General features: G+C 43.8%; 1 protein-coding gene across 1 annotated transcript in view; it reads left to right on the top strand.

Moving 5' to 3' along the window:
• Positions 1–15,014, top strand: part of IKBKAP (inhibitor of kappa light polypeptide gene enhancer in B-cells, kinase complex-associated protein) — a gene marked incomplete at its 5' end in the record, with an annotated part of 30,789 nt that extends 15,775 nt beyond the window's left edge. Inside the window, 17 exons of the mRNA XM_009084228.1 lie at positions 502–580; positions 849–928; positions 1,789–1,929; positions 2,887–2,972; positions 4,057–4,205; positions 5,042–5,165; positions 5,594–5,691; positions 6,860–7,061; positions 8,010–8,071; positions 8,597–8,659; positions 8,778–8,838; positions 9,615–9,728; positions 10,872–10,983; positions 12,128–12,255; positions 12,626–12,780; positions 13,828–13,906; positions 14,866–15,014. Of these exons, the coding sequence (XP_009082476.1) occupies positions 502–580; positions 849–928; positions 1,789–1,929; positions 2,887–2,972; positions 4,057–4,205; positions 5,042–5,165; positions 5,594–5,691; positions 6,860–7,061; positions 8,010–8,071; positions 8,597–8,659; positions 8,778–8,838; positions 9,615–9,728; positions 10,872–10,983; positions 12,128–12,255; positions 12,626–12,780; positions 13,828–13,906; positions 14,866–14,933 (1,801 nt within the window). The remainder of the gene's footprint in view (positions 1–501; positions 581–848; positions 929–1,788; positions 1,930–2,886; positions 2,973–4,056; positions 4,206–5,041; positions 5,166–5,593; positions 5,692–6,859; positions 7,062–8,009; positions 8,072–8,596; positions 8,660–8,777; positions 8,839–9,614; positions 9,729–10,871; positions 10,984–12,127; positions 12,256–12,625; positions 12,781–13,827; positions 13,907–14,865) is intronic.
• Positions 15,015–16,138: the final 1,124 nt, after the last annotated feature.

Genomic DNA, 16,138 nt, shown 5'->3' with positions numbered 1-16,138 from the left:
GACTGTTTCTGGGGCTGCCAGCTTGAAGTCCAGCTTTCAGCAGTCTCATGTGCTTCTCATTTAACCACTGAAGGGCTTATTGTGTGTGCTGAGATTGCATGGATGGCAGAAATCTTCAACTGCTGCATTCTCCAGGCATGACAATCACTTCATGATGAAGCTGACTGGTTTTCATTTTTAACTTAATTGATTTTCATGGAAATTTTCTGAAACAGAAGTTGATCCATTGGATTAAAATGTAGCGCTCTCATAATGGACGAAAAAAATAATGCCAATTCAGTATTGCTTCATCAGCCTGGCATGCTGGTATGTCCCAGTGCAGAGGCTGGCAATGAACAGTATTGACCTTGCACATTTTTTTGGGAAGACAATCTACACAGCTTTTTGCTTAGGCTGTCCTCTTCCCACTGGTTCTGTCCTTAACTCTAGTCACTTGCCTTTATTTGTGGATATTGCATCTTACCCACTATGTGAACTGTCTCACTTGACTCATTCCTTCAGGCTTATGTTCAGGGAAGCTTTTCAGTGTATGAGGAAGCTGCGAATCAACCTCAATCTTCTCTATGACCACAATCCCAAGGCAAGTATGCCCAGCTCTGTTGTGTTGTTTACCATACTAATCTACCCTGGAATCCATCACCATTGAACAGTGGGCTCAGAAGAGTAGGTGGTGCTGTCATTTCTGCTTTCGGCAGAGATGGCTGCTCTGCACTGTGACATCACCATGCAGGCAGATCAGATTTAGCATTTCCTTCATCTTGTGCTTTCAGAGAAAGTCTTTGAATTTGTTCTTGTACTTGATGTACCCAGATTGTTCAGAATAACAGTAATACTCTTGTTCATTTCAGGTATTTCTGGAAAACACAGAAATCTTTATCAGGCAAATAGATTCTGTGAACTATATCAACTTGTTTTTCACAGAACTGAAGTGAGTATAATTCCACAGACAGAAGCATGCATGTAATCAGTGGTGGTACATTACTTTGTCAAAATATTGGCAGCTCTTCAGTATGAGTGCAAGGAGTCAGAAAACTGGCATGTTGAGTCATAAAGGCTTGAGAAAGCTCAATGGTTCCAGGGACAGTGTGTTGGGAATTCCAGCTTGCAAGCAGTCATTAGATTTTTGCAGCAAGGAATTAGTACATCATCTGACTGCTTTGATGTGTCTGCTGGTTTTTTGTACAGCTGTAAACAAGAACAGAGAAAATTTTGTTCACTAATAAAGAGGAGCAAGATGGCACTGCTTATCTAGAGCCTGAGGACAAGGTACTTGCTTGGATTCCCAAATCAGGTCCCCTGACTTTTTTAAGACAGTGATGAGGCTTTAGGGTATTGGTACCTTCAGGATTTCTCAAGCTTGCTGAAGTAAATAGTTGTGTAGGAGCTGAAGCTATCACTTAGCTGTTCTGTTTTATTTTCAGTTTTAATCTGACCAAAAATAATAGCAAATGGCTAGTTTTTCAGAAGTTCTCAGTGCTTAGCATCTACATAGTGGCTTTAGTAGAAGACAGATGTATCTTGAAAATATTGCCTTCTGGTTTTCTTGTGCAGCCAGAGTAGTTGTTCTGAACAACTGGCTTTTTTTAAATGCCTCTCTTGGCTGACAATCAACTCAGAGAATTGGAGAGCTTTCTGGTAGTATGGCCACTTGTGTGTCAGTACTGGGTGACATAGCTATTTTGTTGAGTAGTTATCTTCTGTGTGTATTTGTGTTTCTTAATGTTACTGTCTTTGTTCTGGGCTGTGTGATGGACAATGCTGTTATTCATGTTATCTGTTTTTATTTAGAGAAGAAGATTTCACAAAGAGTATGTACCCATCTCTGAATCATAGCAGTAACACTCAACCATGCCAGCATCCAGATCAGAAAAAAGTAAACCTCATATGTGATGTGATGAGAACTGCCATGGAACACATTGACCCTCAAAAGTGAGCATTTTCTTATTGTAGGTGAAGACATTATCCATTAGAGAGATTTCTAGTAAGTTATTGGCAGAAACCAAGGCTGTCTTTAACATCAGTTATTTTGCTCTGAGGTGAGCTTGTGCTCCACAAAACATATGTATACCATACTTTCCTTCTGCTGAGGATGCTCTCCTGGAAACCACAACATTTAATAATTCCACAGATAGCGAAACAACTTGTAACTACAAGAATTAAATAATAGCTGCAGTGTGCTTATAAGAGTTTAAGAAATACACTTGATTTAGGATCAGTCTGTGTGGTATGGGCACAGCAAGCCATGAGGAAGATTCTCATACTGGTGAGTTGCTGACTTCTTGAAGCAGCCTGCCTTTTGAGCAGCTGTTACATTTGAGACTGAGTTATTTTGTGAATCTTCCTGCATATTTCCGCATAATTACCTTCTTGATAAAAATCCTCGTTGGATGAATCAACACCAGGCAAGGATAAAGGGTGGGAAAATAGGATAGTAACAGTAGTTAGTGAAGTGGTTACATGTTACAGTGGGTAGAGGAGCAACAGGTGTTGGGTTGCTGCAAGCCCTGAGAATTTAAACACTTTTTAGCAAATTGTTTTAGAAAACAAAGTGTCTCCTTGCCTGGGAGAGCTATTTTGAAATAGTGAATGTGAAATGTATGAAAGTGTAAATAACATTTTAGAAAGGTTTCCTTTTATAAAAAAAAGGCTATTTTCATGCCAAATTTCATTTGGAAAACTGTGTCCAGCTATGTGAACTTTCAGAGAGAGGTGTGTTCTCTCCCATGTTTCCTGCCTTCCTTTAGAAAGATCATAGTGCCTGAGCAGTTTTTGGTTGGTTTTCTTTCACTAAAACATAAACTAGGACTTGCATAAACTGTGCAACAAAAGAGATAAACAGTGTTTCTGCCTTCTCACTTTTTCATTCCCTACTTCTCTTTCTATCAGATACTGCCTATCAATACTGACAGCACACGTGAAGAAGACTCCTCCAGAACTGGATATTGCTCTCCAGAAGGTCCATGATCTTCGAGGTTTTGTATCAGGGACTCCTAAGTTTCAAAAATGGCTGGTTTGCAGGAGCTTTCTGTTAGGGAAATTTCCCTGTATGACCAAAACTGTTAAGGAAACCTTCCTGTCCAGGAGCCACTCTGGCACCACCTGAGCTGGCACCAAAGCTCCTTCACAGTGACACACACCACACTCACACGGTCTGACCAGGCTTCCTTACTGGCTTACTGACACCCCAGGTTTCCCACAGCACAGTCTCTTATGTCCAAATCCTTAAAATAATTCAATCATGATGCAGTAACAAAATAACAGCTCTAGCTGGTGTCTCCAAGGAGGGACCTCAAACAAAGGAATCCCTGAGCTTTTACACCCTCACAGTCTAAGCGCTGTGAGTGTAGTCAGCTCCTGCTGTGTGTCTCAGTGTCTGGTCACCTGGCTGGGCCACAGGCCCCCATGCCCTTTGTTAGGTAAAGGACTGGCAATTCACAGCCTCTTTGCCTGCGGCTCTGCCATCCAGAGCTCGAACTGCAGCCGCACACCAAGCTACCTGCATTCCTCAGCATTTTCATTGCTAGTGTGGTTCACCTAGAAAATTATTTTAAGGTGACTGTTTATGGAGTCACCCAGAAAACAGAAATGTACTTGAAACTAGCTGTGTATTTAGGTACAGCAGCATATCAACTGAGGTATGCTCCTGTATATACCATCATCTTATCCTTTTATCTAGGTATGTCAGCAGATACCCCAGAATTGGAGCTGTTTCCACTTTCCAGTTGGAACTCCAGCTCTCCCAGCATGGAATAGAACGTTCCTATTCTGGGTCCTGGTACCTCAAACTGGCAGACTTTGCTTTTATTCTGTGCTGATGCCTCTAACTTGTCACACTTGCACATTTAACAAGTTACTGTACTTGGGTTGGTCCTTGAAGTTGCCCAGGAAATGCAAAGTAACCCCTTCTGCACCTACATCAAGCTGTTAGTTTAATGGTCCCTCTTGCTGTCAGGGTTGTGTTTGATGTGTTGATCCTTGATGTGTTGATCCTTCCCTCAGAGCAGGGTTCCACTGCCAGTGGTGTAACAGATCGTATGCTTCTTTTTGTTGTTACAGAAAGCACAACTCCAGATGCCAAAGCTGTGAGTGCAGAAGCAGCACTGAAGTACCTGCTTTTCCTTGTGGATGTCAATGAATTGTACGATTATTCCCTGGGGACATACGACTTTGACTTAGTCATCATGGTGGCAGAAAAGTCTCAAAAGGTCTTGCTTATAGTTCCAGCCAAGGAACTATTTTTTTGCTTTCCCAAAGGCTCTTTGGAGCCTGCAGATCAGCCCACGTCTTTTGTTAGTAATAGCTCTCTACCCAGGCAGGATTTCAGTTGCTCAGAAGTTCTGTATGTGCTTGGGATGATGATAGGAAGGTGTCATGTCTCTGCATCCCTTAATACTTATTGAGGATAGCTTTGAAAACTTTGTGTGCTCAAGGTGAAACAGTGCTCTTCCAGAGCAGCAGGACAAGGTACCTGTGGAGAAGGGAGGGACTGGTGTCTGAAGTGGTGTGACTGCATGTCTTCCATTCCCAGTTCGTACTCTTTCAATTCTTGCTTATTTAATGGTGGCTGTGATAATAGGCTGTATCTTCACGCAGGTTTGATTTGAAATCTCTGAATGGAAATGGCCATCAGGATCTCCATAGTTTCCTATTGTTACAGCAAAGCCTGCTGCTTGTCAATTAGAACACTCTTTTCATGTTGACATGTTTTATGACCTTTGGTGTGGGGAAAATTGATCAGCTTTATGGCTGCAAATTTGTATGTGACAATAGCTAATAGAAAACGGTATTTGATATGACACATAGCCTTGAATTTTAAATGTCACCAGCCTTTAGATACTGCTGGAGTCCTTGTGAGAGCCTGGTAATTCAAGTTAATCATTCCTGGCAAGGGTACATAAACAGAATTGACACTTAAAGATGGTTTAAATTTGGGGGGAAAAAAAGCTTTTTTAGTGTATTATGATATGTTTTTCAAATATGGGACTGTCTGTTTGTGAAGATGGGGGCAAATCAGGTTATCAGTTTTTACTATTCTTTGCAGGACCCAAAAGAATACTTGCCCTTCTTAAATACCCTCCGGAATATGGAAACCAATTATCAGCGATATACAATAGACAGACACTTGAAGAGATACACAAAAGCTCTTGGGCACCTCAGCAAATGTGGTAGGTGTCCTAAGGAGAATTTCTGCAATGTAACATTTTCATTTTGGAGAGCCTTTGCAGGGAAACAGCTGAAGAAAACCAAAGGACTTTGCAAGGTCATCTTCCCTCCTGGTAGTGTGTGGTTAACTTCTGCTACCTGCTTTTTGCAGTGTAGCTTGGTGCAGGGAGAAAGGGGTGAGAATGTTTACTGCTCTGTGATTATGAAACATAAGTTTTATGTTGTTCCTGTTTAGGTGACATGTGCTTGGTTAATATCTCAGGCAAAAGTGGAGCAAACTTCAAGGAAGTGAACACCTTGATTTTGCAACAGTGGAATAGGTGCTTTTGTGCTCTTCCTCCCAAGCACCTCTGGTTGCTTCTTGATGTAATGAATCCAGCCCAACTGTGCTTTCTCTTTTATTTTTACAAAAAGTAAATTATTTCTGCAGGTCCTGAACACTTCCCTGAATTTCTGAACTTGGTAAAGGATCAGAATCAGTATCGTGAGGCCTTGAAGCTGTACCCCTCTAGTACTCAGGAGTACAAGGTGTGTAAGCGCATGACACTGCAGCGTCTGAGCTTTGTATTCTCTTATGCATGTGTTTGCATGTCTTCAGGACCTTGCATGAGGGCAAGAATGAAACAGTAGCTGTTTATGTTCAAGTTCTGCAGGTCATTGCTATTCCAGTGTTGTCTGAGACCCTTTTCTAATGGGTCTGATAATGGCTGTAATGACACTCAGCACTAACTCTGCGGGGTCTGGTCATTGAAGGAGTGGCTGTCATTTCTTTGATCCTCTGACCAGGAGAGCCCCTGGGACTCCTGTCTCTTCTGCTGCACTGTCTTGTGGTGTGCTAAAGAATTCCCATTACCATAGAAAGACTTTTCTTCTTGTCTTGACCTCTGTCTGGCTCTTCTAGATTGTGTAGGAACACTTTGTTATCCTTAAACTATTCTGAAAAGTGCTAGAGAGCATGGGGCACTTGAAGTTGTGCTGTTTCCTAATATGTTGTGTCCCTTCCTTGTCAGTTTCAGTCTTACTGAACAACTTTAGCTTGCCCAAGGCTGAGGTAAAATGTAAATGCATTTAATATAGTTTAATTTAGATATTGTAAATACACAACACACAATCCTTTGTGGATGAGTAAGAGGGGACATGGCAAAACTTTGTTTGCAACATGGTGAAAGCAGAAAGGACTCTTTACTAATGAGGGAGGTCCGTTCCTGAATGGCTCATTAGGAGTCTTTTATGATTCCCTCCTTATCCTTCCAGTCAAATCCACCTGCACTTTCTTCATTGGAGATTGTGAGCTTTGAATAGCCTCTGCCTGTAGAGTTGCAGGGCTTGTGACCTCCCTTATGCCAGTGTTTGGCTCCTGAAGTAGGTTGGTTCCGAGAGACATTCTAACAAAAACAGCTCACATGAGTGGGGAAGAAGGGTCTGATTTCCAGCAGTATCTAATTTACCCAGCCTTTGGTTTGGACAGTTAGGTACCTCCCCATGTCACTTGCTTTAGCTCTATGAAATGTCTTCATGTGCTGATCATTAGCCTTTGGCCTGATAGAAACTGAAGTGGGGAAAAGGCATTGTGCCTGGAAACTACTTGTGAGGGGGCATACTATACTTTTGTTGATGGGCCTTAATTTTTACTCATGGAGCACTGCTACTGACTGTACAGCTAATTTCCTATTTCTCTGTTGTCCCTTTCTTGCAGGATATCAGCGATGCCTATGGGGAGTACTTGATTCAGAAGCAGCTGTATGAACAGGCTGCACTGATATTTGCTCGTGCTGGCATCTTTGCAAAAGCACTTCATGCTTTTCAGAGCAGTGGCAGCTGGCAGCAAGCCCTGTGCATGGCATCACGGCTTGGTTACACAAAGGATAAGCTGTCCAGCCTGGCACGGAGCATGGCAGGTAGACCTTGGGGAGATGGAAGTGTGCAGAGCAAAACTGGGTGCTATTATTTACAGTTAATTTTGGGTTTTCCTAGATTTAATGAAAACTTCAGTATTCACCAGCATTTTTCTTACAGGAAGAACAAAGATCCTGTATTTCCTAAGGGTTTGTGTGATTGCACGTCACCTTTGTTTCTCAAAAGAACCAAAAGATGTTGGAGCTGACTTGGTAGGCACCCAGGAGTTGCCAAGTTAGCTGTGGCCTTGACTGGCCCATGCTGACTGTTTCTTGCATCGTTTCCTTGCAACCTGTTGCTAACCTGCTATTCCAGGTTGCCTCCTTGGTTAACTTCAGGGAATGGACATTCTCTAAAGATCTGACATTACTGAGGCCTCTAGACATCTTCAGTAGGAAGTACTGTGCCTAGTCACAGACCTAACATTGGGAAATTCAGAGCTGCATCTTAATGTTTTCTCCTTAAAGCCTGCTACCAGCTGGGACCAGCTGGTACATGTAAAGCTGTGTGCTGCCCTAATGCAGAAGAAGGTACTTGTTCTCAGAATTTATGCTCACTATACATGTCAGACTGCCTGTGCGAGATGTGTTGTGGATCTGGCACATATTTTGGCAAAAGAAATGGAGCATCCTCCTGACTTCAGCCTTACTCAGAGGTGGGCTTTATGAAGGGCCCACTTTGACACAGTGAGAGTGTAGATTCTGGGAGTGTAGTCTTACAGAGTTGAGTACTTCAGTATTTGCTTTCTCTGTCACTTACTGCTGAGTCCTTAATGACTTGCCTTTAATACTTTTTTCTGATGTCCCTTTAAATTACAGCTGTAATTTAGTGATAGAGTACATGTGTGAGCAGATAGAGGGTGCCTCAGTAAGTGGGGTTTTCCCTTTGTAGTTTTGTGGCAAAAAATCCAGCTGTTTCTGTAGAGCTGAAACTCCACCTTTTTCTTCTAGAAAAACTAGTTGAACAGAAAAAGCATGCAGAGGCTGCAATGCTCCTGGAGCAGTACACTGAGGTAATGTAATTACTCTCCTGCTTATGCCCCAGTAACATCCTCTGTCAAACAGATACACAATCTGTGTTTTCTCTATTCTTCTGCACCACGTGTGACTTCATGCATGCTGACAGCAAAGCAGTCTGTGTGCCATGGGCTCCCCTGGGGAGGACAGAGCAAGTCCAGATGATGCAGTGAGCAGCATGGGGATAAATGCTGTGTCCCTGAGTTCTTCCATTTATGAAGCTGCTCCTGCTTTGGTATGAAAAAGTTTTGTCCCAGAGCTGAAGCATGAAAGCTGGAGTAAGGAAGACAGAGTTCTAGAGGGATTTCCCCTTAGTATGGGAGAAGTAACACGGTTTTGGTGGTTTTGCTTGTGGCTTTCGTTTGTTAGGTTGTTTTTTATGTCAGTGTTTCAAGGTACCTGTCATGGTAATGTATTCCTGTCTTGACTGTGATACTGCTGCATAGAAATATGCATCTGAATAGCTGCTACGTGAATGTGTATTAGTAGCATTGGTAGCAGCCCTGCTCTTTCCTTTCCAGGATTATGAAGAGTCTGTTCTCCTGCTCCTAGAAGGGGCTCTTTGGGAAGAGGCTTTAAGACTGGTAAGACATTTCAGAACACAAGAACAAAAGTGGAAATATTTCTTTAGAGTGCAAAAACAGAGGCATGGGATCTGGGTTAGATGCTTAAATAATACCTTCTTTCCTTTCCCTGCTCCAGATTCACAAGTATGATAGACTGGATATCTTGGAAACCAGCTTGAAGCCCGCTATTCTGGAAGGTGAATCTGTGCAAGAATCTGAGATTTCCTCTGTGTTACAGAGGCTAAAGAAGGTCTTTACTTTGTCTGTGGGTAGTCGCAACACTAGTACTGAAAGCTGTATGGAAGAATGCTTTGCTCCCACGTAACTGATGCTGCTCAGTTAGCTGCATTTGGCTCTCCTCAATGCATCTTGAAGCCTTGCAGTGTCATGAGCTCTTTTTAGCTTAGGCTCCTTTTGAGCTTTTCCAGACCTCACAGTCGCAAGCTGCAAAGGGGTCTGTGTCTGCATGTCCATGAACAAGCAGGACAGTCCTTGTTCCAGAGCACATGTGGCAGCAGAGCTGTGGGCCAGGAAGCTTTGATTAGTAGTTTTTGAAAAAAAATGTTTGATAGCTGTGTTTTCCCTTCTGTCCAGGAGGGATGTTTTGTTACTGTTCGTTGTTCTTCCTTTTCATGTTATGGGCAGTAGGCTTTAGGAGTTGAGGTGGTTTTTTTAATTTAATTTAAACCTAATTAATGGAAAGAGACTTAACCACAGAGCTTTCTGCTCATCCTCTATCAGAAACAAAGACTTGTTCTAGAAGACACTTGTCTGATAGGTTAATTCACCCCACTTCAAGATGTATCTTGTTTTATGGGCTCCTGTATTAAAAGCTTTGAATTTCCTTCCAATTGAGTCCTTCTGTGTGCTTTGCACCTGACTTCTGAGCTTGTCTAATGACTGTGTTAGTGTAAAAAATGCTTTTCTGTTTCTCTTGCACAAATGTTCATGTTCTGATTTTCTTCATGAGCAGCTCAGAAAAGTCAGCTCATCTTCCTAGATTCTCAGAAGTCAGCATTTCTTCACCATAAAAGTCGCCTGCAGGTGGTCCGAGAGCTGAAGGACAAGGCCTGTGGGAGCCTGCAGGGTTGGTATTGAAGTGCATATGACTTTCTCCTGCATGACTAACTGTGCTCATCTTTTTGTGTTTCCCATTTGCTCTGATGGAGCTGTACTCTTCTCTAGCTCCAATGGCATTCCACAACAGTAGGACAGCAGCTCACATCCCTTCTCACACCATACTTCAAGTGTGATCATTTTACCTTGCTTATTCTGTATTTTCTGTGCTATTTTGTGTCACAGCTTTCATGGGATCAAAATGCACCTGAAAGCCTTTCAAAATGACACAGCATTTTCTCCACTGTGCCAGCTTGTCTGGGTGAGACAGTGCTCAGCACATCCTTTGTGCTGAGTACCTATAGGCATATTCACCTGCCGGCTCACACAGGCTCAGGGAATTTTTCTGAAAGCAGAATGTTTCGTCCTGGTCCAGATCTGCTGCACTGAGACTATCATCACTCTGATTGTGCTGTTCAATATCACCATCCCCACCAGGGCAGAGGAGCAGTGTTCTCACAAGTGTTTCTTCTCATGTGCTGGCTGAATGGAGTTGAGAGAATCGGAATCATAGAATCAGCCGAGTTGGAAGAGACCTCAGAGATCATCAAGTCCAACCCTACCATCGTTACTAGACCATGGCACTAAGTGCCACATCCAGTCTCATCTTGAAAACCTCCATGGATGGTGGTCCACCACCTCCTCGGGCAGCCCATTCCAATGCCTGACTACTCTCTCTGTAAAAAATCTCTTCCTAATATCTAACCTAAACCTCCCCTGGCAGAGCTTGAGTCTGTGCCCTCTTGTCCTACTGCTAGTTGCCTAGGAGAAGAGACCAACCCCCACATGACTCCAACCTCCTTTCAGGGAGTTGTAGAGGGTGATAAGGTCACCCCTGAGCCTCCTCCAGGCTAAACAACCCCAGCTCCTTCAGCCTCTCCTCATAGCACTTGTGCGCGACTCCCTTCACCAGCCTTGTGGCTCGTCTCTGGACCTGCTCCAGCACCTCAATATCCTTCCTGAACTGAGGGGCCCAGAACTGTACACAGAGCTAAGGCTCCAGAACATCAGCAGATAGCATCTGCTTGGCAAGCTACATAGGTCACCCAGCAAGAAAACTGGAAGTAACTCTGACCTTTTTCCATACTGTGACAGTTGTTACCATGTTTTGCAGATTATGAAACGCCGAATTGCCCAGAATTGGAGCTTTTCTCTGAAACCAGCAGTGTTGTGACAGCCAGTGACATGAACAGCAAATACTCGCACAGCAATTCAAGAATATCAGTGTAGGTATCTGCCTTCAAATTAGGTATTCACTGTCCTGGCATGGGCATTGGGAACGGCAGCTTGCTCATGCTTGGCATGCTTCTCCTTGCAGCTGTGTGTGTCTTGAGGCTGCTTTAATTACAGGCATTCCTTGGTTATTTTAACTCTTATTGAAAGGGAGAGAGCAGAAAATTCCAGAAACTTACTAGTGCAACAGGAACTGAGTGGCCAGCAGAGGAGCTCTGAACACAGACTCTGAGGGGGATCTGGCTCTGTGGGTGATCGGCATGTTGCCAGAATAGCTGGCTGTAGAAAGCTTGGCAAAGGATACAGGGAGAGATGCAAACATTAACAGCTTGTGCGCATGGCTTGTGTTCTTTGTCCTGGGTTTTACACTCGGTGTGGGGGGGTTGCTGCTAAATCTCATACCGATGTCTCCCGCAGTGGGCGTGTCCCTTGTTTCCCAGTGATCGTAACACCAGAGCTGCAGTGTGGGGTTGGGTGTGTTACAGCCTAGTGTAGTGTTTGGGACCGCTTCTGAGTTCTGTAGCTGAAATGTGGGAAAATTCAATTGTTGGCAAAGTGTGGACATTTTAGGGCACTTTTTCCTTTTATGGATCAGATGTATAGAGAATGTGGAGCCTTAGTATTCAGCATACCTGTTTCAGAATGTGCTGATCACTTGGGAATATTTTGCAGCTAGGTCTGGCCTATGAATGAAGTTGCTTTTCTGTGATAATGGCCAGGAGCTGAGCGAGCTCTGGAGACAGCAAAAACTGAAGTATGCAGAGGCAAATACAGACCCCAGCGCCAATGTTTTGAATGACGCTTGGCTTTACCTGATAGTGACTGCTGCTTTGCGCTTAGGGCAGCTCCTGCTTTGTGCTCAGAGCCATGCTTTAATCTTGCTGGAACACAAAGCAGTCTTTTTTGTAGTAGAGAAACAGCCCGACTCCTGACTTGTGTTTCAGATTATAAAGGATGTTGGTTAAGCAGCACTGAATGCATTGACACAGTGCATACGTTTACATACAGTCTCCTCCCACTGGACAGAGTAACAACTTGAGTAACAAGTTTCATGCACACTGTCGATGTTCCTTCAGATTTACCCTGTTAACTACCTAGTCCCATTGTGCATGCTATAATTAAATATCTCTTTTTCAGGCGATCCTCAAAGAACCGGCGCAAGGCTCAGCGTAAGAGATACAGCCTGAAGGAGGGGAGTCCTTTTGAAGATATCGCCCTTTTGGAAGTCCTGGGAAAAAATGTTTGTGCTGTTGAGACTGTGAAGGGTAAGACACTTAGTGATCTTAATCCACTCTGCAGCTTGCGTGGAAAGCTCAGGCAGCGTGCCCCCTCTTGTTCTTACTGCATGTGCTGGGGAGAGAAGCTGCCTGGTCCAAGTGTGTTGGACATAGGTTTAGTTCATCTGTCTCTGTGCCTGGAAGAGCATGTAATAGTGTGAGCTCTCTGCAAGGCCTGGTCAGTGCTGTTACAGATTTGCCTTGCTTTTGTACCCAGGCACTGTAGGAATTCAGTAGGGACAGAACCCATTCTGAGTTGCTGCTCTCCTTCCTATGCCTCAATAGCAAAGAAATACAGCTGTTTATTTAGCATACCTGTGTTAATTGCTATTGTATGTGCTCCTGTTCCCTTCTGCAGAAGATATACAGATGCTTCTGAAGCAGCTTGTGCTGTTTGGTTATGATGAGGAAGCTGGGGCACTGCAGCAAGTCCTGGAAGAAGTTTTGCAGTTGTTTGAGACTTCGATCCCAGAAATCTGGACTCCAGACCTGCAACAGAGCTCTGTTAACCTGGTCTGTGCTCATCTGTAATACCTGTCACACCTGCAATACAGTGCCAAGTATTTAGCAGTATTTTGCATTCTCCAGCAAAGAGTTCTTCCCTGGCTTTTAAATATCTGGGTTTTTTCTCTGTAGAGATTCAGTAGTCACTCTGTGCAGTAGGTACATTCTGCCAAGTAGGTACACTCTAGATGTGTACAACAGGTATAGCCTACTGTGTGCCCTTGTACTGAATGACACGTTGGGTATGATGAGGTCTCCTGAGGCTTGTGTTACCTTGTCCTAGTAGTGACTTCTTTTTTGTAAGCTCTATCTTAAGCAATTTGTAGAACACAGGAGCACTGTTTTCTCTTTTAGACCTAATGGTAGAAGTGTTAGCACAGCTTTTATGTACTAGAGTAGTGATAGTCCAACTTGGTGTTATGAAGTGAAAAGCTACCAGACTGGTCAACTTAGTCTGAACCAGTATATGCTAAGGAGTGTATTGTAAAAAAGAAGGGTTATGCCTGGCTTCTAAGTTTCATTTTAATGCAGAACAAGGAAATCACAAGCACTGTCCTTAGTTCCCTTCCAGAGTAGAAGTCTTTTATAATAGTTGCTGAGTGTTCATGGTCAACACAAGATGTTCCCCAGTATCTTCTCCCTAAGTGCTGATGAGCAAGGCTCGTAAGGACAGACTAAAGCTGTCCTGTGTGACAGGGAACTGAGACTCCCAAGCGAGCTTTAAATATTGATGGTGCCGTGATGAAATTTGTCCTCCCAAGTCATAACATTTAGTCATGACAGTGCTGTGAAGAAGTAGGTGCTGGGATAAGGGATCAGTGTCCTGAGAAGCTGTGCAAAAGCAGTTCTCTCTTTCTGCCTCTGTGTTAATTTTTCTGAGACACTCCTGGGCTTTGATTGCATATTCCTCTTCACTTTGTACTGTGAGGTGTCCTGCAGGCAGCTGCTTCTGCTTTTGGACACTAACAGCAGAATTTCATTTGAGGGTATCCCTGCTCTTGGGATATCTTCCTTGCTTTGTTCAGGTTTAAATATGGCTATTGCTTATTTATACAGGTCCTGGGACCCGATTCAACTGCAAACAGCATTATGGCTGCCTATCAGCAGAAGAGGATGATGCCTCCTGTTGTAAAAGGTTAGTTGAGGCTCTGACTTAGGTGTGGATGTGAAATGTCAGTGAGGTTAGGTTAGTGGGATCTGAGGCTCTCCAAGCATTGCTGTCTGCCAGCAGTTGTACCAGTTATTCAGCCATAGGGGTTTCTTGCTTTTCTTTATAGTGCACCTTCCTGCCTTGTGGCAAGTGAGCAGCCTTCTTAATAAGGCTTGTTTTGCTCTAATTCCTGTGCTAAATCTGCCTCAGTTGTACTCCTGGCTTCCTGTATGCATAATGTCAGTCTGTTGCAAGGGACTTGAAAATCTGATTTCTTAAGGAATGTGTTAGATAATTCTTGTAACTTAGCTACTGATTTTTTCTGTCTGGATTTGGCAGTCAGGCCAAACTCTTGACCAGGCCAAGCTACAGTCCGTTGTAGCCCTTTGCCATCTTGAAGTCCTTGCAGCTATTACAAAAGAAGGGCTGAGAGACCTAGCAAGGACTGGTCCCAACTCCACTGTGTTCCCTCTTCCCGAAAAGTCCTACAGTCTTTTGCCATGGAAGTCCTGGAATTGCGTGGCAAAGTCTTCTAATGAACCTCTAGAACCTAGTGCTGCTTGCCAGGGCTGGCTCCAGAATAAACCTTGTGCCTCTCATTCAGGCTGAACAGAGGCAGCGCTCGTGTATGATTGCTAAGTGACAGGAGAATGAATGGAGTTCTACCCTTCTGCCACTGATCATTGCCTCATTGTTCTGAACAGTGACACTTAGTGATTGAGAGAGAATTCAATTTGCCCCAGAGATTTGCTTGTGTAAGCAGGTCTGCTGGGGATACTCTACTCTGCAGGCTGGTGATCAGTCACTGAAGGGAAATGGTGGGTGTCAAGAGATTTCTCAGTGTACTTTGATGTAAAGAAAAATAAACTAAATAGTTGTCAGCTCCTGAAGAAACTATATTACTGTTACCCCCTGTTCTGACACTTGTTCCATTTGCCTTTCAGATCCAGAAGTACTTACTCCACCAAAATTCAATAAAAATCTGCAGTGGAAACTGCATCTTCTCCAGTAACTGAAAGCCAGAGCATCCTGGTGGATTCTGAACAGTAACTTCTCATATGATTTCATTACATCATTACAAAAACTATTGTTGTCCTGGTGTTTCTGATATAGTGTTCTTAGGGCTGTGCAAGTGTAGAGTCCCACTGCCAAGGTGGTTTGTGAGGCAGGGGAGCGAAACTGTGTGCAGCTCTGAAAGCTGCACACTGAATCCAACGTCTCCCACTGCTGTTCTTTCCCTTCTGGGTGAAGCAGTCCCACCAGTATTGCATGGGCTGTTTTCTCTCCTGTCACTCCCTCCTGTGGATTGTACCTGCTGTAATGACAGGCCACATTTTAAGCACTTCAGCCTGCGTTAGAGGTCACCAGTAAATCTGTACCAATAGCAAATTGTTGTAGTTGCTAAACAAATGTGTTTTCTCTGTTGAAGCTCAATGTTGCCAATAGCAGATTGCATCTATATCCTTTGTTACATCAGAATGAACCCTGCAGTGCCAACAGCCGTTGCTGTCCTAAAACTGTGCCTATTCACACCAGGGAGATCTTGGACAGAGGAAAACATGAATGAAAGCAGGTTGAGGGGTGTCAGTGTCATACTCTGCTGGGTAGTACTACCCTAATTAGCTGAGTTTAAAGAAGATCAGCTAATACTGCTGTATGGCATTGGCAGATCAGCAGCTGTACCCTGATAATGATGTGCACTGTTATAAAACTCTGTCATCTGGAACCTGGCCTCATACCTGAGAATTAGGTTTTAACCCAGAATGCTTCTGTGATCTGATATGAGAAGTAACAGCAGCAGTTCTGGGAGCAGAGGAAGAGGACAAGGCAGGAAACCCTTCCAGTGGTAGCATCCCCCTTCTCAGTTAATTTTGGCCCAGCAGCTGCACTGTTCAATGCAGGCCATTTCAGTTAGGTTTTATAGCAAAATGTCTGCACAAACAAGGCACTTCCTGTCCATTGGAGGTATTTAATGGCACAGCAGTGAGATGTGTTCTTACTGCAGAGCGTTACCATGTGTCCAGTGCTGTAGATCATTGTTGTTGTGCAGTGAAAACTCCTTCAGACTGGGATGGCCACGTGGGATTGTGCTGTGCTGGCTTGGGCTTGTTGGAGTGGAGAGGTAAAATAGTCCTTTGTCAGTGTGAAGCATTGGAAGGCATCATGTTTCCAGCTGTCCTGAGTTACGTGGCCTGTTCGGGATGGTGTGGGTATGAC

The sequence above is a fragment of the Acanthisitta chloris genome, unplaced genomic scaffold (assembly GCF_000695815.1).
Source record: "Acanthisitta chloris isolate BGI_N310 unplaced genomic scaffold, ASM69581v1 scaffold1481, whole genome shotgun sequence".
Classification (NCBI taxonomy): domain Eukaryota; kingdom Metazoa; phylum Chordata; class Aves; order Passeriformes; family Acanthisittidae; genus Acanthisitta; species Acanthisitta chloris.
This window is presented reverse-complemented; position numbering and strand designations above follow the sequence as displayed.